This window comes from Tyto alba, unplaced genomic scaffold, assembly GCF_018691265.1.
Source record: "Tyto alba isolate M040663 unplaced genomic scaffold, T.alba_DEE_v4.0 Super-Scaffold_6, whole genome shotgun sequence".
NCBI lineage: Eukaryota > Metazoa > Chordata > Aves > Strigiformes > Tytonidae > Tyto > Tyto alba.
In genome coordinates this window covers 8,955,068-8,981,478 of record NW_024881327.1, presented here as the reverse complement: position 1 = coordinate 8,981,478, position 26,411 = coordinate 8,955,068, and the positions used below count along the sequence as shown (strand labels likewise).

The 26,411-nt window shown below is 40.4% G+C and overlaps 1 protein-coding gene across 1 annotated transcript in view; it reads left to right on the top strand.

The window, feature by feature from the left end:
- The window catches only part of FHDC1 (FH2 domain containing 1), a 36,960-nt gene that overhangs the window by 6,409 nt on the left and 4,140 nt on the right, over nucleotides 1-26,411 (top strand). The window contains exons 3-11 of the mRNA XM_042808263.1: nucleotides 5,883-5,944; nucleotides 6,506-6,608; nucleotides 15,888-15,973; nucleotides 16,059-16,159; nucleotides 18,816-18,886; nucleotides 18,989-19,096; nucleotides 20,008-20,078; nucleotides 22,410-22,527; nucleotides 24,781-24,945. Of these exons, the coding sequence (XP_042664197.1) occupies nucleotides 5,883-5,944; nucleotides 6,506-6,608; nucleotides 15,888-15,973; nucleotides 16,059-16,159; nucleotides 18,816-18,886; nucleotides 18,989-19,096; nucleotides 20,008-20,078; nucleotides 22,410-22,527; nucleotides 24,781-24,945 (885 nt within the window). The remainder of the gene's footprint in view (nucleotides 1-5,882; nucleotides 5,945-6,505; nucleotides 6,609-15,887; nucleotides 15,974-16,058; nucleotides 16,160-18,815; nucleotides 18,887-18,988; nucleotides 19,097-20,007; nucleotides 20,079-22,409; nucleotides 22,528-24,780; nucleotides 24,946-26,411) is intronic.

The window sequence follows — 26,411 nt, the reverse complement described above, 5'->3', positions numbered from 1 at the left end:
CAGAGGTAGTCGTTGACCTCTGCACTCTTTTTGGGCCGTGTTCATCTTTGACTCAGGATCGCAGTGAGTGGACTTCCTGTACTGCGCAGAGATGTACACAACTCCGGCCCCGTGTGCTTCCTTAGAAGCTCCCTCTTTCAGGACTGCCATGTGGTGAAGATCTAGTTATAGTAAAACTGATGATAAGTTTAATAAACCTCAAGTGTACAGTTACCCGGGGCAGAGAAAACCCCAGTGTGCTCCAGAACTCATGCATTTTCTTGTACAGCTTGAAACTCTGGGCATCCTGGGGAGGTTAAGAGCAGCGTTAGGGATCAAAATTACAGGCTTGCTAAGCAAAGGTTTCCCCAAGATACAGGGCCTTGGAAACAAAAAACTGCCTCGCTACAAGTTAATGTTTCTGTGTATCCATCTGGGGCTGATAAGGTGTTCAGGTGCATCTCTGCTGCTTGGTGCCTGCTCACCGTGTTTCAGGGCTCCCGCGGTGCCTCTGCACGTGGCGGGTGCAACACTACTTGCCTCTGAGTTACGCTACTCGAGTGACAAAATGTTCAACTCCGTTGCTAAGCTTTGTCAAGCATGCCGCAGCAGTGTGTCAGGCAGTGATGAGCAGTGTCGTGCGTGTTAATGGACTTTGCAGTACTAGCTGCTTAGCAAAGCAGGGAAGGAGATAATCAAGAAGAGCTATGTGTTATTGGAAGGACGGAAGCACAGATACGCAACAGCTCACGTGCTTAACATTACTGCAGGCATCATTCAGCAAGAGTATGGAGATTTGAGGCATGGGCAATGTCTGTGATTTCCGTCATCGGTCCTGTCAGCTGCTGATCACTTGCTTTAATGTATGATGCTTATTCTCAGTTCACTGTAGTAGAACCTCTGTAGGTTTAAAGGAGTTGGGGGCAGGCTGAGGTGCACAGCATCTGTGTGACCTCGTGGGGAGCACGTTGGCGTGGGGCTGAGGAAGCTGTAATTCTATTCCTGGCTGCGTCGTCGGCCTGGCAGGGAAGGCAGAAAAGACATGTTGTGTTTCAGTACCTATATTTCTTTTGTGTAAAACACAGTTGATTTTAGAAAGTGCTTTATGGTCTAGCCGTGCAAAATGTTCTTTGTAGTTTAAATAGTGGAATTAGTCTAGTTGGTAAAGTGTGTCAACAACTAATTTTCAAGATAACTTCAAGTGCATAAATTCACGTATCGCTTAGACACAAGTCTGAAAAAACCCAGCACGTGTCCAAAGTGCTGGACAAAAGTGTGTGCCTGGAGAGTCTGCTCTTTTGGCTCAGCAGAGTTCCTCAAGGTGCAGTGGCGTAGCTTCAGTGGAAGTGGTGAAGGGTGACTCTTCAGCCAGTGCTGAAACCACTGCCCCAGACACTGGTGGAGGAAGGGGTGTCATGCCTTCTCCAGAGATCGCTGTTGATTATGAAATCGTGAGCAGTTTTGGAAAAAGCTCCCTCTTCATGTAGGAGCTTACAATACTGCATGTCCTTTGAATTCCTCACTCGCCAGTGATTTATACAAGGCATTTAGATGCCCAACTCAAGTTACTGAATTCCAATTCTGGAGGCAGTAAACATCGTCATTACAACAGAAGTCCCTTTTGAGATTTGAGTCAAACTCCTACAGCAAATGCTATCCTTTTTGTAAACAATTCCTCACCAAACCCTTAGGAGATTAATTAATGTGTTTCCTTGACTAAAGGCTTAATTTGCCCTATGGTTTCGTGTAATTTGAACCTCTGAAAAATAGGGGGTGTAGAATTAAGTTTACACACCAATTTATTTTCCCATCCTTCAGTGGTGTCACAGTGTGGCACAACATACACTCACCTGGGCTATAGCTGGCCTGGCAGTGGAGCGGGCAGAACACCTTATTGCCAGCAAAAGGAGCTGGTCTTGTTTTCTCCTTCAAACTGTCCTTCTGCTCCCGTCCCTCACCAGCCCCCATCTGTGCGCTGGCTCTGGCAGTCATTGGACCCTCTGTAAACAGATTTAACTAAGTAACTCAGCAGAATGCTGGTGTGATTTTTTTTGTTTGTTTTCTACTGGAGTAGTTTTCTGCTATTTTAGTGAGTTTTGATGGCTTGTGAAAGGGCGCAGTGAATTCCAGAGCCTGTCCAAGGGGCTAGTGAGAGGAGGAGAGAGAAGGGAGATGGAAGGGGCAAACCAGATGTCTCTTCTCCCCTTTCTTAGCCATGCACTCTCTCTCTTTTCCCTGTGTTGGCTCTGATGCTCATTCCACCTTCTTGAGAGCTGATTCAGCCTGTTAATCCAGCAGAGGACTAACACAGCAAAAAACCCCAATGAGATGAGTGCCAGTGCCTGCCTAAGGGAAACAGCAGGCTAGGAAAGTGGCAAGGGAGGATGACACGGAGCAGGACAGCCCTGTAGTAAGCTGCTGGGTTCACTCTGCCGCGCTGTGGAAGTGCACCTTTCCTCAACCACTCCAGGCAGTGCATGTGGCTCCGAGAATAGAGGTCAAAATATTAAACTCAACAGTGATGGTTACTGTGTTGTAAAGTGAAGCGGAAGCCGGAGCAGGAAGTTGTTGATATGGTTCCTAACCTCCAGCACCGAGCCTGTGCCACCAGGCTGTTCCACGCTTGCTGTAATTTGTAAACTGCATCCCACCATGTGTAACCTCATTGTTCTTATCCAAAGAATACGTATGATGTTTTGCTTTCGGTAATCTGTCATAAGTCCAGTTTGTCATGTTCCTGTTCCTCACTGGCAATCTTATGGCAAGAAACTCCTGTTGCATTTCTGTAGTCACTACAAAGTCACTATTGACGTGGGGCTTTTTGTGTCTCCCAGAACACTCCTCCGAATCTTTTGTGTTGATTGCAAATTTGTGTCAGAGTTCAGGATTAGATTTCCTCTTACCATCTTCACAGCTTCACCCTGATACTCAAGTTTATTTTCCCCTTCCCTCAATACATCTAAACCAGTGAATATTTCAGGGGTGGGTTAACATTTGTCAAACTGATGTTGTTATTACCCCACGTGATCTGTGCCTGCTGCAGATTTCAGAAGTATGCTGAGTTGAATACTATGGTGATGAGAAGCAGATTCATGAGTGAATCGGCTGTCCTTGCTTCGAAGATTGCACTGTTTATGAAGGAGAGGTGGCAAGTATGTGAGGCAGTGACACTTGCATTTGCTGGCGAAATGCAGGTCTTGAGATGATGCAAAGTATCTGGGAGAGTTGTAGTATTTCCAGAGTAGGATAAACAAAAATTTAATCATTTCCTCTGGCAGGAGAGTTGAAGAAGATGGGAATGGAGAAGGGTCTCCTGAATTTGTCTAAAGTAAATAATAAGAAACCATGTAAGAGTTTTCTTTGATATATAGAATCCCAGTGAAACTAGGAAAGGCTGTTCTCAATTCTTAATTACAGTCCAGTGTAACTTTTTGAGTCAGGAAGTCCAAGGGTATTACTGGTGGACAGTACTTAAAAATCTCTTCCGGTGGTGAATAGAGATTTGGAAGATGCTGTGCTGGCACCACTGCTGGAGGTGTGTATGAATAGGACATAGGAGAAGACTGAGCAGAATTTATAAAAAGCTGGGGTAATGTTTAAAGGGTAAAAAGCAACAGCTTGGTAGGAAGGCATATGCAAACAGCTTTCTGCAAGGACAAAATGGAATGAAAGCTCAGTGGGGAAGAAGAGTAGACATTACGAACAGATGTTGAGGCTAAGATTATGAATGTAATATGCAGCTGAATGTGAGAGGGAAGTTACAGTATTTGTGTGCAAAGAGTAGGAGCTTGTATTCAAGGAGTATCTGCTAGGTACCCCTCTTCTCCTTGCGCTTCCATCTGGAAACTCCTTGAAGGTAGTTAAGTAATGACAGCTTTTTTCAAACACTTCTGATAATCTGGAAGTGGACACCAAGCAGAGTGACCAAAACTGGAGCCATATGTTTGGATTGTGTGCTTGAATAAGAAATCAGAGAAAAAATAGAGTACAGTCATATACAGAGCAAGAAGCAGGTATAAAATCCTTGTATTTCAGAACAACTATGACATTTTAGTGTTGTGCTGATAAGGCAAATGCAGTTGTATATGTTGCCATCTGTTGTTTTTCTTCAAGGGAAGATGTTAAAAACACTTCTCTAGTTTTGTTTGAGGTTGTACTGTAAATCTGAGTTGTGCCATGGAAACCACAGGTTTACCCAGCTGACGGTCAGTCTTATTGTAACAGTTGCCGACTGTGACTGAAAATAATATGTACAGAAGGTTAACTGTGAATATGCTTTAAAAACCCCCAACAAACCAAAAGCCAAATCACGACGGCAAAGCTTGTAGGCTTCAACTAGTACAGAGGAATCAGAATTACAAGTGACTAGAGCAATTGGAGGCTGGAGCTGCAGTTTGAGAGGTCAGTGAGAGGTCCCTGCAGTAAAACATTTGAGAAGGATTAGATACTGCAGGGGGAGAGATAGTTGAACCTGTCCTATGTTAAGGGGCTTTCCCTTAATGATCTGTTGGGGGCCTCTCAACTCCTAAGATAACAGGAGAATAAACCACAGCCCATCCTCTTATCTTTGCATATGCTAAAACTGAAGGGCTTCAGGCTAGCAATCGTCTAATTAAAACTAATATGCTGATATTTCCTGTGTTTTCTAGTCTTTGCTGGTATCAGAAGAGAGGAAATTCCAAAATTTCAGAAAACTTTTTAACTTGATTCACTCTTTTCAGCAGATGAGGAGGCTGTCTCCTGGGTGTATGTTGCGGGTAGCACATTAATCATACCCGTATTTTCACTGTCACCAGCCGATTGCAGGCTAATTCAATTTTGTGATGATGCCAGCATTGCATTTATATATGCATTTCTAATTCATGCACTGTCACAGAGGCCAGAACACCTTTCCAGTTGTCAAAACCTCAAACATCATGTGAGTCCAACAGCAGTCTTAAACATCTGTGTGTACTGAGTTGTTTTGTTGTAGCGGTCGGGTGACACTGTTAACGTGAAGCAATTCTCTTGTCCTTGTAAATCTCATGACTTTTGTCACTGTTATCACCAAAATAGCTGTGGTAGAATTTTAACCTTAAGGACACAATTCGCTAAAACAGGGCAAACATCTCAGGTTTGACCTTGTATGCTGTTACAGGAAGAAAAACTATCATAAAACCAATTAAAAATAAAAAATGAATTAGGGAGAAAAGGTTACTTTTTTTTCTCTCCTTAATCTTCAGAATTGTACACATAAGATGATATAGCAAATCAACTTTAAAATATAAAGCAAGGGGAGACTATTATTTTATTATGGGTTTCTGTTTGCTTCTAGATAAAACATACAGATTTGAGCATTACCTGTCTCAGGTTTTGTTTCAAGATTGACTTACTTATCTTTCTGTGGATCAGCACGGCTGTTAGTTTGCGTGAACGAAATCAGTAGTGCATACTGACCTCTGCTTAGAAAGCCCATCCTCACATTTGTTACAAAACCTCTGAAATGCGTGCATTTTGAAGTGTGTTGTTCACTAACTGTGAGGCCTTCAAGTGCAGTACAATGTAATACTTGGTAAGCAACATTTTGTAGATGTAGCATTATGAAATAAGCAAGAAGAATGTTTTTACTTTGTAATGAAATATAACTTATTCCTTCCTTCTATAAATGTTGCTATGGTTTTCTTTCGCTTCACTTGGAAAAAGGTGTTGTGGGTGTGCTGTGCATTTCCCTGGTAAAAACTAGTTCTGTAATACACGTCTTTATGGATAAGAAGTGACCCTCCATATTAATTTGGTGTGTGTTTTGGTGGCAGCTGCAAACTATTGTCTGTAGCAATTTAAGAAATGATATCTGCATTACATACAATAGCATGTGCTATTTTCTTAGATATTGGTAGATTAATCTCTCTTGCTTTCTCTCTCAGGTTTCCATTTTGGATGCAAAAAGAAGCATGAACATTGGGATATTTCTCAAACAGTTCAAAAAGTAAGATTTGATTTTTCTATGCAGCTAGTGCAGGCTACAGATGTGTGAAATTCTGTGTAGTTCTCATCAAATGTATTGTATATTGTACTCAGTTCCTCGTGGAGTTTACAGTTCTGTACAGGTTTGTCATAAATAACTTTATTTTCTAATATGTTTAATTTTGAGTGCTATTATGACTTAGCATCAAACATTTAGAATTTAGAACTGTTAACCAGCTGAAGTGAGTTTTCAGGTATAGTTAAGGGAAGCCCTTATACCTCATGTAATACTGTATGAGAGCTGCTTTTCCCTGGCTTCCTTTCTTTATAAATAATTAATAGAAAGGGGTGAGGTGAGGGCTTTTTTTAAGAGCAAGCTCTTTCAATGCTATCTTTATTCACTGATAGTGTTACCCTTCAGTAAAGGCATCACTGAAAGTGGTGTTAGAACAATGCTGCTGTGGACACTGATACATAACCTCATTATAATTCCTTTGAGTAGCCCAGGCATGGTTTGTTTCAATTTGTGTAACTATTTACCTTGTAAGTGTTAGAAATGTGTATGCTCAATTGTTTTTTCAAGGTCTGCTGAATCCATCATTGAAGATATTTATCATGGAAGAAGTGAGCCCTATGGTTCTGAACTGCTGCATGAATTTCTTAAATTATTACCAGAAGCGGAGGAGGTAAATAATGGTTTTAGATGGAACTTCTTGTTTTCTAGAGTTCTACTGACTGGGATTCCAATAGACAGGTCTGTGAAAGAGGAGTCCCAAAGCCTTCCTGAGGATGGGGGATGGGAAACCACTGAGTGCAAAGGTTTAATCTTCATTTGACATGTGGCATTGAAGTTGCAGTGTAGTCATTCCCTTCACATCAAGTAATTTTACTTACTTTTAAGGTGCTTCTTAATGAAAGTAGCGATAAGGTATTTTTGTTTATCCGATGTCCCTTTTGTCCCATAAACGTTTTAGCAAGACCTGGAACCCTCCTATGTGCAGATAACTCTGCTTTGGGCGGGCTAGAAAACTCAGAATGAAAGTATATCCTAATGCAAACAAATTACATTTCACTTCTTTGGCACCTGCCTCGTGCTTTCCCGTTGCAGTGCCTGCTAGTTGAGTATTGGTAGCCCTATGCTACTACTGTCTCTTCTCCCTTCTGGTTTGCTGCCTGCGTGTACATCTGGGATCTCCCTGCTCCTGGACCCAGGTCACTGGGTTCCAACAGGGCAGAAAAGCTGCTCCGCCATGCAGCACCCATGGAATTTGCTAACATGGCTTAGTGCTCCAAAGGAGACATGTTAGAAGGCACAGAATTACCAGCAGCACCTTCTGCAATGTCTCTCTGCTCACCATACGGCCCACATGCAAGTGCTGCTTTCTCCCCTCTCAGTCCCAACCTTCAAGTCCATTCACATGATTAAAGAGGTGAAACTTCATGGACTGACCTGGGAGCCCTGCTTAATGATGCACAGTTCCTTGTCTGCTCATGTGTTTGCACGGACCAATTTGTATGTACTTGAGAGAAATGTATACCACAGACTTGAAAAAAATAGCATTAGAATTGCTCGAGTGCTTCACATCAAAGTGATGGCTGAAACCTGGGAAATTGCTAGTTAAGGTCCACATAGAGCTCAACCTCAACTCACACACTTTACCACTTCAAGGTCATACTGTCAAAGCATTCTGTTTCCTCTGTGCAGCAGCAAATCTCAGATCCAGTCAACAGCAAAATACATATTATTTTGCTGTCAAATACATGACCCTAAATTGTGCTCTTTCGCAGAGAATCTTGTAAAAACTGTGTTATGTTGTAATATTTGATTAACATATTTTTTAGAGTTGGGGAATATCAACAAGTTGAAATGTAATTAATCTGAAAAAAATGAGGTGGCAGTAATTCTGGGAGCTCAAAACTACTCCTTCCTCCCTCTTTGTTTGATTTTGAGTACATATTCCTGTATTTAAACAGAATTTATCTCCTTCCTCCGAAAGAGTCAGAGGAGAACAGTAAAGGACTAACTTAAAAGAAAGTGACTCCTAGTTAACTTTGTGTATATTCAGCAAATTAGACTGAAAGAAAGGTATTTTTTTCTTCATCTTTCTGGTTGTTATTTTACAAGTAGAAATCTTTCTAATAGCATACTCTTATGTGATATAAATGTAGTAATTCGACTAGAATTGTAATGTAAGTTGTTGAATTTTATCAGAATTCTACCTGCAATACTCAGCTAGATGCTTTAGATATCCCCTAGGTACTGCTAAGAGTGAAAAGGTGTATTTATTTCCTAGTAGATGACTTGACAGCAGGCCTGCCCCTCAGGGTAGTGGGGCCGGAGCACTTAAGAAGTGCTTTTAAGAAGACGCTTGAGAAATTAATAGAAATTTTATGGTGCGGAGGAGTATTAGAAATTAAGGGGCATTAGACATTAGATTTGTTGCTGTTCCCAAGGGAAGGCTGTAGAGAGGCTTGTTTCAAGTGTGCAAGGTATTTGTATGTATTTAATTAGTTCCATGCTTCAGAGATCTCATTGCTCACCATCAGGAGAAAAGGAAAGACCCCCTTTCCCTTTGTTATTCTCCCTGTAATTGTTTAACTTCTTGGGAGTTTTTCTTGTGAGAGGTGGGGTGGAGGGGCAGGACAGGGAGAATATCCTGAGTGTGAGGGACTGATGCTTCTGCTGGTATGGAAGAATGTGTCAGTGCCTTCATGTCCTCATGCTTCAAGTGTTCAAAGAATGAGTGGGTCCAATAACTCGTTTACTACCTTGGCTCCTAAAATGTTAGTATAGTCAGTTAAAAATTTTGATCTCTTTAGGAGCCTTAGAGCTGTTGTCGTTTGGCTTTCTCAGCACTTTTTTCCCTAAATATGTATGTTCACTGTTCTCCTTGTATGTCCCCTTCTTTTTTGTTAGTTCATTATCTGCACCCTAGTCTGATTACCTGTCTCCTGGAATAGTGATTTATCGTTTGCTAAGGGGAAGCCATCACAACCATACAGGCCCTCTCCACATACAAATAATCCAAAATCACTAGAGGTATTGGATGAAGTGGTGTTATTTGTTCTGCTGTTCCCTATTCTGTTTAATAGTCCCTAATTTCTTTTTGATCTGGTTGCCATATCACATGAGATAGCTTTGGCAAGGTGTCATCACATTGGCCTGTCCCTGCAGAATGTTGTAGCCCTTCTCAGCAAGGGTTCCCTGGGATTGCCCACAGATACTTCCCATTCTCCTAAAGACCTGCTTTGTTATTGTAGGGGTTGAGAATTACTCTGAGCAGAGACTTAAGCAGTCAGCCTAAAAGGTTAGTTGTTATTTAGTCACTAGTGCTAACTGTCTTGGTGTAACCATGGGTGGACTTCTGCAGTTTCTCTTTGCATACTCTTCTTTTCAGCAGCTCAGGTATTGAGAGTCATATTTCCCAGTAGCACAGTTGTCTTGCAGGTTGGAATGAGAGCCAAGTACCCCCTGCCAGGCAGGTGCTCCACCCCAATAACTGTGTTTAGAGACGTCTACTACTTTTATATGGTACCATAAACCCTTAGTCTGTAAAAGAGAAAGGAGGGAGAGAGGAACACCATTCCTGGTCATAGCTGTTGAAAGGGGAACTCTGGACATCACGTTTCTTCTTTTTTACCAACAACCTTTACAGTTTATCTATTGTGAGTAAACACTGGCTTTATACTCCTATCTTATCTTATCTTAGAAGTGTTGTGATGTATAGTCACATTACTTGAATGTTTCCCTGGTCACCAGTTTGACGTATGTGACATATTTTACATCATTTCAGTCCATATTATCTCAGGTACCTGATGGATGTTCCAGTGTCTCTGAGATGGAACAGCTTTTTGACAATGGAGGCTAAGTACTTGGGCTAACAAATACATTTAACATCTTTAACATCTTTTGTTTTTAAAATTATTCTTTCTTTTTGCAGTACTGTAATGTGGCAACTCTGTTTACACGCAGAACTAGGTGTCAGTACTAGTAATTTTCTAGCTGTTTTCTATTAAAAATCCCAACAGCTATGACAGCTGTGAGGATTTCTGTGTATATATGGCAAATACTGGCTCTTTGCTGGATGCTTTTCTCAAATGAAATAAGACCATTATTGAAATATTGGCACAGCTGTGAAGTCTTCTGTCAAACTGAAAACTTTTGGGTATTTTCAAATGTTTATTTTGAAAAACTTGACAAGTTCTTGAAGCTGGCAAACCTGGAGCTTGTGGCAAGGTTCTACTGGATGTTTTGTTCAGGGCTGTGGGTGTGGCACCAGCCTAGCCGTCATACAGTGGTTAAAAAAAAGACCAAGAAAAGTTATAAAAATTCTCAATACATTAACAAGCAAGATAAGATCACTGATTTTGTGTAAGCCTTGTTATAAGTCCTGCTGTTTGTGCCTTACTGTGGCTAGCAGTTTTGTAAGAGGAAGAAATGCCTATTTGGAATCTCCTCTGCTTTATCCCTTTTGCAGCTCGTGGTTTTTTCCAGGGAGCCTTTGTCTTGACCGAAGCAATGGCCTTCTCTGCTATATCACTTCTGAAAAGATTCCTAGCTGTTTCTTAACAATATCTTGTTAAAATGTTGTCATTTGCTGTCATCCTGACCACAGCAGTGGAGAAGCTTTTAGCTGCTTTTATGTGCATATCATTGCACTCTTCAACAGGCCCAGACTGGTAAAAGTTGAGACAGTCCAGTGTTTAACGAGGTAGAATAGCCAGAATTTGTACTTTAAATACATACAGAAGAGAGCATATCACACTGCTAATCAGCTCACCCACACACATGCACACCCAGGTTATCAACACAATGTCTTAACTTCCTTTGTAATGTCTCAATCTTGTCCTTTGCTCATATACTCTGTTTTAAAACCCTAGTTATCTATCCCCTGCTTTACTGGAATTGTTTCTGTCAGCTCTACCCTTTTCAAGCCATGTTTGTGTAGTTAACTGCCCCCTCCTTTCCTCAGCCAGTGCTGTATGTGGCTGACTGACCCTCATAGCTTTCATCTCCTGCTTCCTTTTTCACCCATTATGATAGCTGCAGGTTCTTCTTCTTTTTTTTCTGTCATTTGCTGACAGAGGTTTGCCACTGCCTGGCATGTGCCCCATGGTGCCTCCCCACCTAATACATTAGCTGCTTTCCCACGTGCCCTTGGAGTTGGATTCCAATGCAATGCCTTTTGGGGTTTTGGTATTTTTAACTCAGTTTTTCTTTAGCGCCCTGAATGTTTGCAATGGTATAGAAATACTAAAAAATATATAAAACAAAACAAAAACCAACCAAAACCGGAGAAAATGTCTACTCCTCTGGACTATTGTACTTGGCTTTATTTATTTATTTGTAATGTGGGGAATATTTGACTTATTTGATTGGATTGTGGGGAAATACTTAGTTACAAGCATATATGAGATGAGTGGTGTACTAATTTATACTCTTCTTCAAAGATCCTGCATAGGAGTGCAACATACCTGTTTTATGCTGTAAAGTAAAATCCCACTAGTTGTAAATAAGTGCTACTGGTAGCTCAAAAATGACTGAAAACTTGAGTTTTTGTATGTATTCCAATTGTTCACAAATCAAAGATTAGGCTTTCTCTGTTTCATAACTGTTTTTAAAATGAAGCAAATTATATATGTGAGATCCTTCTGTATCTAAAATCTAATTTAGTGTGCATGGGCATGTATGGACAGTGCAAATGCATATTCCATATACAAATACAATGAAAAATTAAATTAGTAGCTCTGCGCCCAATTTGAGTAATACAGAACTGAGCATACAATGTAATTATTCTCTCTTGCATTTTTACATTACACTGCCATATCTTGGTATGTGGCTGCATACTGTTCTGGAAAAAAATTTTGTTGTTGAAGAGAGGAGGTCAAGACCAGAACTGATAGAGTTATTCATTGTGATTTTGAAATAAACCATATTTTTTAGCTCTTTTGTGTTCTCAGACTAAGTAATGGAATCGTAGAACGGTTTGTGTTGGAAGGGACCTTAAAGACCATCTGGTTCCAACCCCCCTGCCCCGGGCAAGGCCCCCTTCCCCCAGCCCAGGGGGCTCCCAGCCCCGTCCAACCTGGCCTTGAACCCTTCCAGGGAGGGGGCACCCACAGCTGCTCTGGGCACCCTGGGCCAGCGCCTCACCACCGTCTTCCTTAGATCTAATATAAATCTACCCTCTTTCAGTTTAAAGTCATTACCTCTCATCCCATCCCTACATTCCCTGACAGAGAGTCCCTCCACACCTTTCCTGTCCCCCCTTTAAGCCCTGGGAGGCCACTGTAAGGTCTCCCCGGAGCCTTCTCTTCTCCAGGCTGAACCCCCCCAACTCTCTCAGGGGAGAGTTGGGGGGGTTCAGCCTCCCAGGGGAGCTGCTCCAGCCCCCCGAGCATCTTCGTGTCCCTCCTCTGGACCTGCTCGAGCAGGTCCGTGTCCTTCTGATGCTGGGGCCCCAGAGCTGGACCCAGCACTGCAGGGGGGTCTCCTGAGAGCAGAGCAGAGGGGGAGAATCCCTTCCCTCGACCTGCTGGCCACGCTGCTCTTGATGCAGCCCAGGATGACCATGGTTAGCTTTCTGGGCTGTGAGCGCACATTGCCAGGTTATGTTGAGCTTCTTGTCAACCAGATCTTCTATAAACCTATCTGCTATATCTGTTAACATGATTAATAGTGAACGTTGTGGTCAATCCCCATAGTTTCTTTGCAGTTCCTGGCTGCATTTAGTATTTGAATTTGACTCACACTTCTAGGGGCCATCAGAGAATCTCAGTTCTTTTTGGAAGACTTGGTCAACATGGCTATAGACAGAAGAGGCCGATCCCATGGGCTTTTGAGTAGCCTCCCTTGGAATGCTTAGGGACAACCACCCAAAATGTGTTTTAGTAATTTTTAGCTCTGGGGTTAAGAAGCTGTTCTTTTAATTTATAGGTAGTGTCAATTAAGTCAAAGAACTTTTTTTTTTTTCCTGCTTCATGGTTAGATAACTGATCTTTTACAATTATGAAATTTGTAATAAAGAGGCAATGCAAAATAAATTGTTGTCCTAAGTTTACCTTAGCTATTTCCCAGACTATTTACTGTTTTAAGGCCAAGTTAACAGAAGGCTTAGTCTCCTGTGTAGAAAACTTGGACACGTATGGAGAATCAGGATATTCTATGCTGAATTCCAGGATGAAAAGGACCTTACAGCTCTTCTATGTTTCTGTTTTATCTTTTTGTGGAATGGATCACTATGCTCCACTTTGCTTGGGTTTGGGGCTTGTCAGGTGAGCTTCTTTGCCGCTTCTTATAAAGGTAGTTTTGGACATCTGAGGCAAAGACAGTGGGGGTTAAGATGGCTGATGTGGGCTGGAAAAAGTGTAACCAGGCAGTGAGCACATCCTTGTTTTAAGGCTGATTACACAGACTGTCTTTTGGGTTGACTACTGCCCAAAGCTTTTTACATTTTGACATTCACACCCCGTCCTACCCCTCAGAAGGCAGCCTCATCAATGCCTTTTGTTATGCCTGTATAGGAAAGTTCCTCCTGTGGATGAAATCTAGGATTTAGTACTCCCTTGTACCACTCCAGGCATCTTTCCTAATATGATATGGTAGAAGAAAGAGAATTTCATCAATTTCATCTAGTCTCTATAAAATTAACGTTCCACATAGATAATATTCATTGCCACTCACTGTCAAAAGTATATTTAAATATAGTAGAGGTATCATGAGCAAGTTAAAATTCCTGTATCTCAGGCTCTCTTGTTGCTCACTTTTGTGCATTTAAATCTTAAAATTGCATCTTGCTATAATTGCCTGTGGTTTATATGATCTTGATTTTGGTGATTTGGGGTGGCTTTTTTGGTGGGCTGCTTTTCTTTTTTTCTCCCTCTCCCCCCACCCCAAATCTGAATGCCTGTATCCTCTTCAGGGAAACTTTGATATTTGCAGCACACTAAAACAAGGTTGGAAAATTTGTAATTTTTGTTGTTTAGGTTGCAGACCACTATTTTTTGCTAGGTTAAAGAACACCTGCAAAGACTAACTGAGATAGTAGATGTCTCCCACTCCCCACTTCATGATGTAGGAAAAAGTGTTTATTTTGGTTTTGTTTCGTGCTCCTTTAACACCTTCTTAGAAACATCAGGAATGTCAAGTCTGGTCTTTCCTGTTTTTTGTTGGCAGACTTCTTGAATGACTGTAAATTAGGAGTTTTCTCAGGCCTCAAAAAAATGGGTATGTTGTTTTTCTTTAGAAGGCGCTTTTGTCTGACTGTCTTGAGTTAAATGGACGGGAGGAGGGGACGCAGCTGGTGTTAGGAAATGGAGTTAGATAGCCTGAATAAAAATTGTTCTTTGATTGGAATTCTCTTTCTTGGTCATAAGTTTTTATTGGTGTTTTGTTTTGTTTGGAATTGGTTGGTTGGTTGGTTTATTATTATTATTTGAAAATGAAGTTTTTTCTATTCTGCTTTTAATTTGTAATTTCTGTTTTCTTTTTCTTAATGTGTTCTCAACATTTCTTTTTTTTTTTTTATGATGTGGAAAAAGAATAGCAATAAGACAGAACAAAGCTGTTAAAAGAATCCTTTTCTACTGATAGTCCAGAATTTATTTTAAATCCCTGATTTAGCATAGATTATGTTGTCTTCCACTGCAAATCAGTTACTTTTTTACTGTGAAAGCAGAAAAATAGCTTCAGTGATTAATTTGGAGCCTGATGCTTTAGAAAAGCTATGGATGTCTTGCTGAATCATGGCAACTTGATAACTGTTGATGGCCTGATGTAGAGTGCCTCTCTCCAGGTGAGCTTAATATGCTTTCTAAAACTGAAGACCGTCTGTGTAAATGTGGCTGTGAATGGGCTTTAAGTGTATTCTTATAAAAAGGAAGGATGATGAGCTGGTGTGTAAATCAGTGGAAACATACAGTTGATAATGGGTGTGAACTTTGTTGGTCGAATGAAGAAATAGTGTAATTGAGAGTGAGCTCTGCTTTTGGACACAGTTGCTGTGTTGGAAGATGTGGAAGAAATTCCAGTTACACTTAAACATATGTGCATGTATTTTCCAGTTCTTCTGTTATAAACAAATAGTAAGTATGTGGGCAGATCAGTGGCTTCCAGATCATGCAAATGTATGGATTTTGGTGGAGCTGGGAAGGAAGATGGGCAAAATTAATGCAGTGATATTTCCTTTGCATGTAAATGGTGTTCTCAGAGTACTGACAACAAATAACTTAAAATGCAAAATTGCATTTATTTTTAAAATATGTTCTATGAATGAAAAAAGATACAAACTCGAGAGCATGAAGTTTACCCTTTAAGAGAGTTTTAGAAGAAATCGTTGAAATAAGTATCTGGAAAAAAACCTGTAACTTAAACCTTATCTGCATCGTGCCGAAGAGATCTAGGCAGTCCTGTGCTGGAAATGCTGAACACAGTTAACTTGAAGGTATGCTCAAGTGTATATCACTGTTGTTGAAGAGCTGAGGACCATTTTTCAGTTTATCACTTAAGCAGCCGTTTTCTGGGCAAACAGCTAGAGAACGCAAATGGACCAGTTAGAAAGAAAAGAGCCAGTTCCCCTGGGGAAACTGGAACAGCAGCATCCTAAACACAGTGATGAGAGCAATCACTGATCAGAAATCAGAACAATGAAGCGGAATTCAGAAATAATTGATCAGAAATCAGAATCACCAGTCAGAGCGATGGCGTTGTATTTTTTATGCTGGACAATGTAGCTAGATTTTTGGGAGAAGAGTGATGTTACTGTGGTTTTCTTTTTTTTTTTTTTTTTTTTTTTGTGACCGGGGTATGTGCAAATTACAAGAGCTTGGACAGTGAAGCCATTCAGTTAGTCACTGAGTGGACTGTTTAATGCCTCCTGTTAAATTTTCAAGGTGTTTCCTTCTGAAGTCAAGTTAATCTTGATCTTTGATAAAATTATTTGCTAGTGTTTTTTTCTCTTTTCTAGGTAAAGAAATTAAAAGCCTTTGATGGAGATGTATCAAAACTATCTCAAGCTGATTCCTTCATGTATTTACTAATCCAGGTGCCAAAGTAAGGAGATAGAAGGTTTATTCTGTTTATGATAAATGTTCTCTTCTGACTGTCAGTTCTAAACCTGTTTGTTTGTGTGCTGCAGTTATGCTCTTAGGATTGAAGCCATGGTGTTAGAAAGGGAGTTCTCACCCTCCTGTGCTTCTCTACAGGATGACATGAAAATTATAAGACGGGCAACAAAAGGTAATTAAGCATGTTGGGACATGCATAATACTCTTGTTTTTGTTAGCATGTTAATTAGTCTGCATTATGAAGACTAGAGCTTGAATTTCAGGTACTTTAGCTATTAAAAGTAAGCTAACTCCCCTCTGACAAATGCCATCAGGGTGTGCCTGGTGAATCTTTGCTTCCAAAATGAAAAATCTGGAGATTTGGACACCCTAGCAATGGGTTCATGACCAAAACCTACAAGCAGTGTATTGAAACGAACAGAAGCAAAGGCCGAATTAGGATAAATCGTCCTCTGAGTACAGTTTGCTCATTCATGCATCACTGTCTCTTTGACTGAATGTGGTTGTTACCACTCTCTGCTCACTCTTTCAGAGATCCATAGAGAAAATCACTGTATAGTTTCCAAATTTCTCTATATGCTGTTGCCTTTTGAGGTGGCAGTATTGTTGGGCTAAAATCTTTATTGTCGAGACTTAATAGTATTGCTATTCCTTTGTTTTCTGTTTTTGTTCTCTGTTTCTCTACATTTCATAAGTTTTGAAATGCTGAAGCTAGTTAATTGTAAGGTAATCTGGTGTCTTCTAGTCTGCAAGAAAATAATTCATTTCCTGGTTTCAGTTAAACATGAATGCTGACTTTTTCAAATGCCTTGAATGCCTATTTGTCCTCTTCCTTAATATGAAATTCCTATTCCATGCTGACAAATTTTTTGACAGGCTATTAGAGCACTGTTTAGACTGCTTCTAGTGGTATAAAAAGGCACAGAAGTACAAATATCCAACTATGATCACCAATGCTTAGGATAGTCATTTTTAGTAAAAGGAAAGGAAGAAAAGTCTGGTATGTTTTTCCCCACCAGTAGGGATTGAACTAGTCCTCCTTGACTCAGAAAAATGTGCCTTAGCTTAGGCTGAGGTTTGAGTTTGGCCATTTATTGGGATCTCTTTCAAATCATTGTTTTTTGTATTTTGAGCAACAGACACATGTGAGGGAATATGTTACGTATAAAAGCAGCCGCGCACTCTTGTCCTTCATGTCCTTCACACAGGACATCTGTGAACTGATGAATTTATTCCCTCCAGAGGAGACGCTTTGGTCTCCAGCTTCTGCATCAGGCCAGTCATGCAAATCAGACTGACTGAGCTTCCCTGTTTTCAGTCCACTTGTGTCATGTGCTCTTCTTCATTTGGTCTTTTCGCTGTAGGGTTTGTTGATAGCCTGAAGTTGTTTAGGAATTATGTCTACTTTTCTATTCCTATCTCCTACGTTTCTTTCCTTGTAATTAAGCTGAGAGAATATTTACTTAAATTCTAATGCTGATAATCACTAAGGGTTAGGATGGTCTAAATAGCCTGATGGATTCTTGTCTAGCCTGCCAATGGAGGTATCTCATAGTGATGCTGAACAGGCTATTAATATGCAAAATCTTTAGAAGCTGCCCTCTCCTCTTGGCCTTAGGAAGTTTGGTATTCTCTTTTGTATTGTCTCCTCTTTCTCCCTCCTGCTTCCTCACCTATAGCTTGTTAGATCAAAGGTTATTTAATTAGTTCTATGTTTTTAGGCTGCTTGATACTGAAATCCAAAGATACAAAGTCTGTCTGCTTGGTAATGCTAATGGTAGATTAGTGTATTATGTTGAGCAGTTAAATGCAGGGTAAATTATAGAATGTGAAATTTGAAGCAAAATAGTTTTTAATAGCATTTACACTGCAATCAAAAGGATTCCACTTTTTATTATATTCATCAGTGTAAAATATAGTACCTTATGTTAAAACCAACTCATCTTATTTGTTTTGCCATATGGGCGCTTGCAAATTTGGAGTGACTTAGTTTGCTGTGCCACTCATGTAAAGCTCATTTATTAACTTTTTACAGTTCTGAATCTTATCTTATTCCTAAGGTAATCCCTCTGGTAACTTTTAAGCACATGCATTTTTTTTGTGTTCATGTGTGGCTGGGCGAAAAGGTATATGAATTCAAATACTATACATTTTACAAAAAATTGAAGTATGTACAAAACAGATTTCTGTGATGGAAAAGCCTTAAAAAGCAGTTTTATTCCATTTGGCTCTTTGCATCACACTGAATATAACTTTGTGCTAAATCATCTTTGATGTGACTAAAGTAAAATAAATGCTGCTCTGAGTTGGTGAACATACAGAAATAAAATGATGATTCATAGCGGGAGTGGGATAAGCAAGGAAAATTTAAATATTGCCTGTTATCTTTTCAGGCCTGATGGCTAAGGCTCCCAAAAAAAGAGTGACTGTTCAAAAGCCCAATCCCGACAGATGGCAAATGGAACCTGCAGGGTGCAGAACATTTGCCTCACACTGGAATTAGTAGGTGGTGAGGATACTTAACCACTTCCATGAGACACTTTGCACACTGCAGGGTTGGGCAGGATTTGTTAGCTGCTGGGGGTTGCCTGGGAAGTACTACACTTGCTAAGCTAAAGTCTGAACATATACTTCAGGTTCGTCAACTGTGTTTGTGAATTTTAATTATATGGTACCATTTTTTTCCCACTGCCTTTTCAGTCTGTTGTAGTTTCCTGTTAAAATAAAAATTTTCACCTTTAAAAGCTTGAGATGAAGCAGAGTTTGGTAACTGACTGTGTATTTCTAAACAAACAATTGTTAGACAGCAATTTTCTTGTTCCTTACAGAGTTAATGACTTGTGAGGAACTGCATTCCATATTGCACTTGGTCCTTCAGGCTGGGAATATTATGAATGCGGTAAGTGACATCCAGGATGGAGACGGCTGTTTGACCAAACTTCTTTGTTAGTATCGCAGTCCATCGATGTCATGCCTCAGCTGTTTGCTCATTTCTTTTTAGGGAGGTTATGCTGGCAATGCTGTTGGATTTAAATTGTCGTCACTGCTCAAGCTGGCGGACACAAAAGCAAACAAACCTGGGATGAGTCTGCTGCATTTTGTTGCTCTGGTACAGAAAAACTATTTTGCTCATATAAGCTACTGCTACACATGTAGAGCCATAGATGATAGACAGCAGAAGGGGCATGTGCTTCAGAAAAAGCACCTTTTTTTACAGCTTTGATCCTAATCTTCACCTTTCTTCTCCTGCCACAAAATTCACCAATTCACCTATGTCTGGTCATCTTATCCAGAAACCCATGAAACACTTAAGTTTTTTATATCATCTAAAAGCTTGCCTTCATCTAACTTCCTCATTGTAGATTTTCTCTTATTGTCCTGAATTATTATACTGTGGCAGTGACTTATTTGGATAAATATTCTTTCAGTCTTCCTGTTGAATCTTTTGAGTAGCTTTTTTGGTAGAGATCTTTTTTCTTCCTCAGTGACTGACATGTATTTTTAAAGCTGCTGCAGATTTTTTTCCAAGTTATTTTTCCTTCCCTTCAAACTTCTTGATTTTAGAAGGGAGAGAATTTAAGTGCTTCTATATATGACTTCGGTCATCTGTGTACAAACTGGCTTAACAGATTTCCAGTCAGCTAACAATAGGGTATTAAATGATGTTTGTGCAGGAAACATCGTATCTGTTTGAACAATGGGCATCAGTAAATTGTTCTTTCCCTGACATTCCCTATTAATATATGTGGCTTGTGTTCACTGGCAGAAGCAGCTATTATTGTACACTGCAAAATGGAAGCTGTTGTTTAAAGTTTCCAGTTCTGATCCCTGGCTTTCGTTAGGGGGTATCCTCCAGTCAATTGTGTTAGGATTGAACAGGAAGAAAAACAGTGCAGGAGAGAAACCTTGAAGTGCTCTCCCAGAGGCTTTAGGACTGCTGGACTTAAGGACTTTGGCATGGTGGTGGTGGTGGAATGTTAATGGATTGTGTGTGTTTTGGTTTTGTTCTGTTTGTTTCAGGAAGCCCAAAAGAAAGATGCTGCTCTTCTCAACTTCTCAGAAAAAATTAGAGATGTTCATGATGCTGCCAGGTGAGTCAAAAGAAAACCAAGAACTTATGGTTAGACTGTGACTTGGAATTTTCTGATTTGTGAAGCAATAAGGCTTATTCAGAGAAGTCTTGGCACAAAACCTGAGATCTTTACAAATGTTTACTGTAGCTCTGAGGGCTTCATTTCCATTTGCTAGCAGAAGTATGCCTGCAATGTGCCTTCGGGTGTGAGGTTCTTTACGACATGATCCATAGGTTTTCAGTAGTTATGTCTCTTTAAAATACACGTGCATGTATGTTACTTTTAAGGGACTGAACTAAAAGCATGTTAATGTTTTCCCTTAAACCAATTTTCATCCGTCTCTTAGCCGGCTGCAATACTTTTCCAAATCCAGCACCAGGTACAGGTACCGGCCCTGGCTTCTTTTAGATGCTTTTTGATATTTCGTTTGCTTCTCCGTTTCTGTCTTGGATGGAAAATCTGAAGGGTTTGAGGCTCTGTATTGCTGTAATGTTTTCATCTTAGAGTCTCTAGCTGCATAATTTTAAACTGAACCTGATTCGTACTTCCATAACTGTACTTGCTTTTTTGAGACATTGTGATCTAAAACTCCAGCGTTACTGGAGTTCTGTTCCCAGTTTTGCTACTTCCTTACTCTTGAGCTTTGGGCAATCTATTTACATTCTTTTCCTAGCTGTAAAATGGATCCAATCTCTTAGATCTGATGCAGGGTTAAGTAATGTCTGCAAAGGACTCAAATCTTCTGAAGAAAGGAGTGGCCGTGGAGTTAATCAGAAAATTTTTGAGGGACCACCTGTGTGGCTCTCTGCCATCCAACCCACACACCTTTTTGGCAGCCTGCCACGTGGCCTGCTGGGGAATGTAGGTCTCCTCGGCATCCAAGCCCCCTGGCAAACAGCAGGGGAACAGGCAGAATCCCAAATCTGGTGATATTTTTTCTAACCACTTTGCTCTTTGATCACATTTGTTAATGCTGAAAATTTTCTGTTGTAACTCATGCTGAAATCTATTCAGGGAATGCACTCTGTACAGGAAAATGAAACAAAATTAAATACATGTCTCACTGTTGGTCATGAGAAAGATCTTTATTAGAGACAACTGTCATGTACAAGTTGCTCATAAATCTTCTCAATTAGAGCATGTTAAAACAACTACCATTATGTTCTTTATTTTTTATTGTCTTGCCTTCTTTACTTGTAGGCCATCCTCTTCTTCCTTCACAGGCAGAAATATATAGCCTGTAACTTCTACTGCTTTTCTTACTTGCAAAAACACCCATGATCTGCCCAGAACAGGGAACTAACCTTTGCAGATGAAGAAAGCAGAGAAAAAACAGCACACATTATATTCATTTGTATGTGCACTGACAAACTTACGCATGCCGTCACCGCCCGCTGCCATGTGCGCTTCAATCAGTCTGCCACAAATTCTTCATTTTAAAGTCATAGTACTGGTGAAATGACCTTAGTTAGGAGCATGTGTAGAGTTGTTAATTTTTATCGTTTTGGAAACTGTAGTGCTTCAGTTCTTAGGCGAAGCTCAGTTCTCTTGTGAAGGAAATGCTATAGATTTAGAAGCATTTACCCTCAAAGTGACTGAGAGATTTGGGTGGGAGCTCCTGTTGTATGGAACATGGGTGTCTCGGGGTAAAGCTTAGATTACATCAGATCAGAGCTCTTTCCTGTGGTCTTCAATTTCTGAGTTACCTCTCTGCAGGAGCAGCTTCTGCTGCTGGTACGTGGTAGAAGGATGCAATGTAATAACTGCTGGGTTGAGACTGTGTAGGCTGCATTGCTGGGACTGCTTAGAAGAACGTAACATGCAATTTCGTGATGCCAAAATGGGTAGTCCTGGCTGACATTCCCATGTGACCCGCTTTTTGTGCCAGCTCCTGCGCTCAAACAGTCGTGTAGTCAGCTGGACTGAGCAAACGATCCATCTGGAAGCAAATTGTTTTTTTTCCTTTTCCTGGGTTAATTTTCAGTACACAGATATGGCTGGCCATCTAGAAAATGAGTGCTAGCACAGGCAGCAGGGAGAGAAAAGAAGCACCTGGTCAGAGGCAGGGCGGCATTACCCTTTCTCATGGTAAGGTTGGGCAGAACTGGCTGGAGTTAATCGTGAGACCACACCCCATGGGAATCTTTTCAGACTGCAAATAAGAAGAAATATGCTTATCTCTCTCCTAAATTTTGGTGACTACTCTGGAAAGATTTCCTGAACAGGCAGGTCTTGTTTGATAGCCAGGTTGCACCTCATGTTAAACATCCATTTTTGAAGCATTTGGTGGCTAATCTGCAGGCAACTCCCTCCCACTCAAAAAACATTCTCTGTATATGCTATTTTTAGGTTATCCATTGATAACGTGGAAGCAGAGCTCCAGTCGCTGTCTTTCAAGGCAAGATCTGTTAAAGACAGCATTCGGCGAGACCCAAAACTCTTTCACCAGATGGAAGGCTTTCTCCAGGTTTGTAGGAAGTCTGTGTTAATGTGTTACTGTCGTCTGAACACAGGAGCATTCCTCAGCTGAATGTAATTTGTATGGACATGTTAATAAACAGAAGCGTTGTTTTAATGTGTCTACCCTATCAGTTGTACAAAGGTGTTCCAACTACATGCTGTTTGTCAAGTAAGAGTGTTGGAAGGACTGTGTTTTTACAGGGAGGGATGTTGAGTGTACATTGCCCAAGGCTTGTTAGGCAAGCGTGTTTAATGGCTGTGAAATAACTGATGAAGGTTAAAATATAAGACAATTTGGGTTGGTTGCTGGTTTTGTACTTTGCAGCTGCCCAAAATATAGTGTGTACATGTTATGTTATACTGGAGTGTGTCAGTTTTAGTTGAGGCTGTGCTGTGCATATGAATCCTGATTGTTGGGTGACTGAAGAGTTACTGTTAGAAGCTGGAAGGTTAAGAGACTGTTTTCTCTACTAATTTACCCTTAGCACAGAGTGTATTATTCTGAGCCATACCATTACTTCTGGGTGGGTTCTCCTTTCCTTTTTTGGTACTGCAGTGACTTTATAGACATGAATGTGTATAGCACTTAACTTTGAAGCAGAGTTCTTGGTATTTTCTGAGTGCATGGTGATGCCTGGAGAAACATGTATTATACTTCAATTAAATTATTTTTCTGTTTCATGCTATAGATAATTATTAAAAGTAAGAAAGCAGGTGTTGATATGGAGCTTAGCACGCCCTGATTTTCAACTTGCAAATGTACTTAATAGTCCCTCAGTTTTTCAGGAGATGAGAAGTTGATGAAGAAGGGGGCGGGTTAAGATTGAAATACCAGTCCTCATTCACTTTGAATTGTTGGCTTTTATCCATTGCACCCAGACTCTTTAACGTTATGTTCTAACATGTTTGGGATTTTTTTTTTAATTTAATAGCTGGTTTTATGTAACACTACAACCTTCTTTAGGCCACATTCCAAAAGAAATGTTGGGGAAAAAATCATTTTACAAATGCATACCTTACATAAGCACTTCCGGTTTTTGTTTCTAAATTACAGGTGATAACCAAGCTGATTTAAAAGTCAGCTTTCATTGTCTCATCCTCATGAATAAATTACTGAAATATGTGGGAGGAACTTATTTTCTATGTATGCTTTTATCAATTGTCCAGTTTATCTTCAATGCAGCTTTTTTTATTGGGTACTTTTTCTGGGTTGCTTTTGGGGTTGTTTTTTTTTTTTGAGACTAACAGGTAAGATTTGTTCCTATCTTACCAGAATAATTTTCCCAGTAACTTTCTGAGAGCAGGGTTGGCTTAAATGGTCACCAGTGCCTCCAGCTGCCTATTCCCACCCCAGTGCTGCAGTATCAAAAGTATTTAGGTGACCATGGGTTAGTGTCAGAGAAGAGATCTGTCTGAAGCTTAGCTTTTCTCCCCAGGTAACTCTGAGGCACATATGGTCTCAGGTCTGGGATTGTGCAAGGATGGGAGTGAATGGCTGGTGATGCAGATAGGGGAGACAGAGAGGCTACTGCTGAAAGTGTTTTAAGCAGTTCTGCTGCTCAGAATCTAACCACCGCCTTATTCTCTTCCTACTGAATCTTTTTTTTTTTTACTAATCTACCCCAACCCTGTCTGTATAGCTCTACACTTATGATTCAAAGTGCTGCTTCAAGGGGATGTTTTCTGGATGTCTTAAAATATACCTATTTCCAGCTGTTCCTTACCTTTCTAGCATGAAAACCTTTTTTATTGGGGTCTAGGGTCAACTTAGGAAGGAGTTGATTCTGTGATGTATATCCATGAATTTATCCACATGGTTTTTTGGGGGGAAAAGTGAGGAGGAAGTAATCCATTTATGCTTAGTTGAAAGCTGCAGAGCAAATGGGAAAATAAGGCATGTGGAGTTTTCAAGGGGCTCCCAGGTGGTATGTCAGTGTCCTAGTACAATCTTCGATTTTACACATTTAAAAATTAAAGTTCTGAGTTTGTTCAAGGGCTTTTGAACTTTTGCCTGGTTTGTATCCTAGTCACTAGAATTTACATTTTGAACCATCCATTTTTCCTGGCCTTCCTTACTCACTTTGCTGAAGTGAAGTGTTTCCTTTTGTTAGTAGGAGTTCTCCTTCAAAATTTTAATTTCCTGGGCTCTGTAACAGCTCCTAGGTTGGAACATGAATTTCGTAAGTTCCTAATATATACATGACCTGTTGTGACTTTAATTTTTCTGTCTGATTCATGCCATATATGGTTTTTGCTACAGTTTGCTGTAAGACATCTAAAAGAGCTTGAACATCAGAAACGAGAATTACAAAAGGAGGGAAATGCTCTCATTGACTTTTTCTGTGAAGACAAAGAAACTATGAAGTTGGATGAATGTTTCCAGATATTTAGGGACTTCTGCATAAGATTCAACAAGGCTGTGAAGGTAAGAGCACTGAAGGAGATGCATTTGAAATAGGTATTGACTCACATGAATGAAATTGTTTTTTCTGCTTAAAGGACATTTCATATCTTGAAGTATTTGATCTATTTGCTCGAATGGCTACAGCAGACTGCCCTCTTGTAGGCACTGCTTGCCAGAAGCCAGGTGGGAAATGGTCGTTCTGCCCGGCCCTGTGTGCAGTCCCACTGCTCTGCATCTTCTGCTGCAGGCAGACTACACCACTGAGATGGTACGTCAGGGTAGTCTGCTGGCCTGCTTGTAAGTGGGCTCCTTCCTCCTTTTTTGATGAGGAGACTGGTGATTGCTGAGCTGAGTAGCGAGGCAGGTTGCAGACTCCCTGACTAGTGCTCACTGTTCAGGCTCTGGACTGGTAATGTCAGATCACTGGAAAGGCCTTGAGATGTGGCACCTCATTACACGAACGTACCGGCCTGAATCGACACTAGTTCAGGCTCTCCACTGGCCTCTTTTACATGACTAGACACACTTTGCCGAGTAAAGTGAAGACTGTGTATTCTACTTTGTTCTTTCAAATGCTTTTTGTGGGTGAAAACTCAAGAAATTCAACAGAAAAGGCCTGCAGTACCAAGATACCTCATCCCCAGCGTTGACCGTTCATTTGCGAAGTGCCCTGAACTGGTCCCAAATAATTCAAGAGTATACTAAGATGAAGGAGCAGTATCAGCACTGGTTACAGTTTTGGTTCAGCAAAGTCTGCTTCTTGTTACTAATATTTTCTAGGCCTTTATAAATAGCATGGATTAGATGGATCCACACATTTCTTTATTTTTCTGCCTTATGCAATCTGCATTTGACAGCGGTTTGTGTAAGAGCTTTAGTTCAGAAATTTTGATTTGTATCAAGCTGACATAATGTTCAGCTAATATGCCTGTTGTTGTACCATTAGCTTACCTAGCCTTTACCACCAAAGACAGCATGTAGTTATGCACGTGTGTGAACATTATAGAAATATATAAAACTAAGTGGCGGTAACTATTGCAGACATTTTAGTGAGAAGTGACTTCATGCATATATGTTCCATTATTTGGGATTGGGGATTTAATTTAGAGTCACGCATTACAAGTGGTTGTTGGAGAGCTATGACTTCAAGGTCCAATGGGGATTTTCCTTCCTCTCTCTATAGTAAGTAGTTACACTCTAAACCCAACACATTAGTCTCTTATTTGCAAACATAGAGAAGGTTTGCTTACTCGGTATTTTGTGGGGATTAACTTCTGTCCCTACAAAATTAACAGAACAGTTCAGAGTAAAGATTGCAGTTCTGACAAATGAACGTGATGCGTGGACAGCACAGCCAGCAGTCTAAAAAGGTGGCTTTATAACACAGTGGCCATGTGCATATATTTCAGATGTTTAAACATTTTTGCAACTTTTTAACACGTTTATGTGTGCTTAAGATAGATTTTTAATTTTGTTAAAATCTCCTG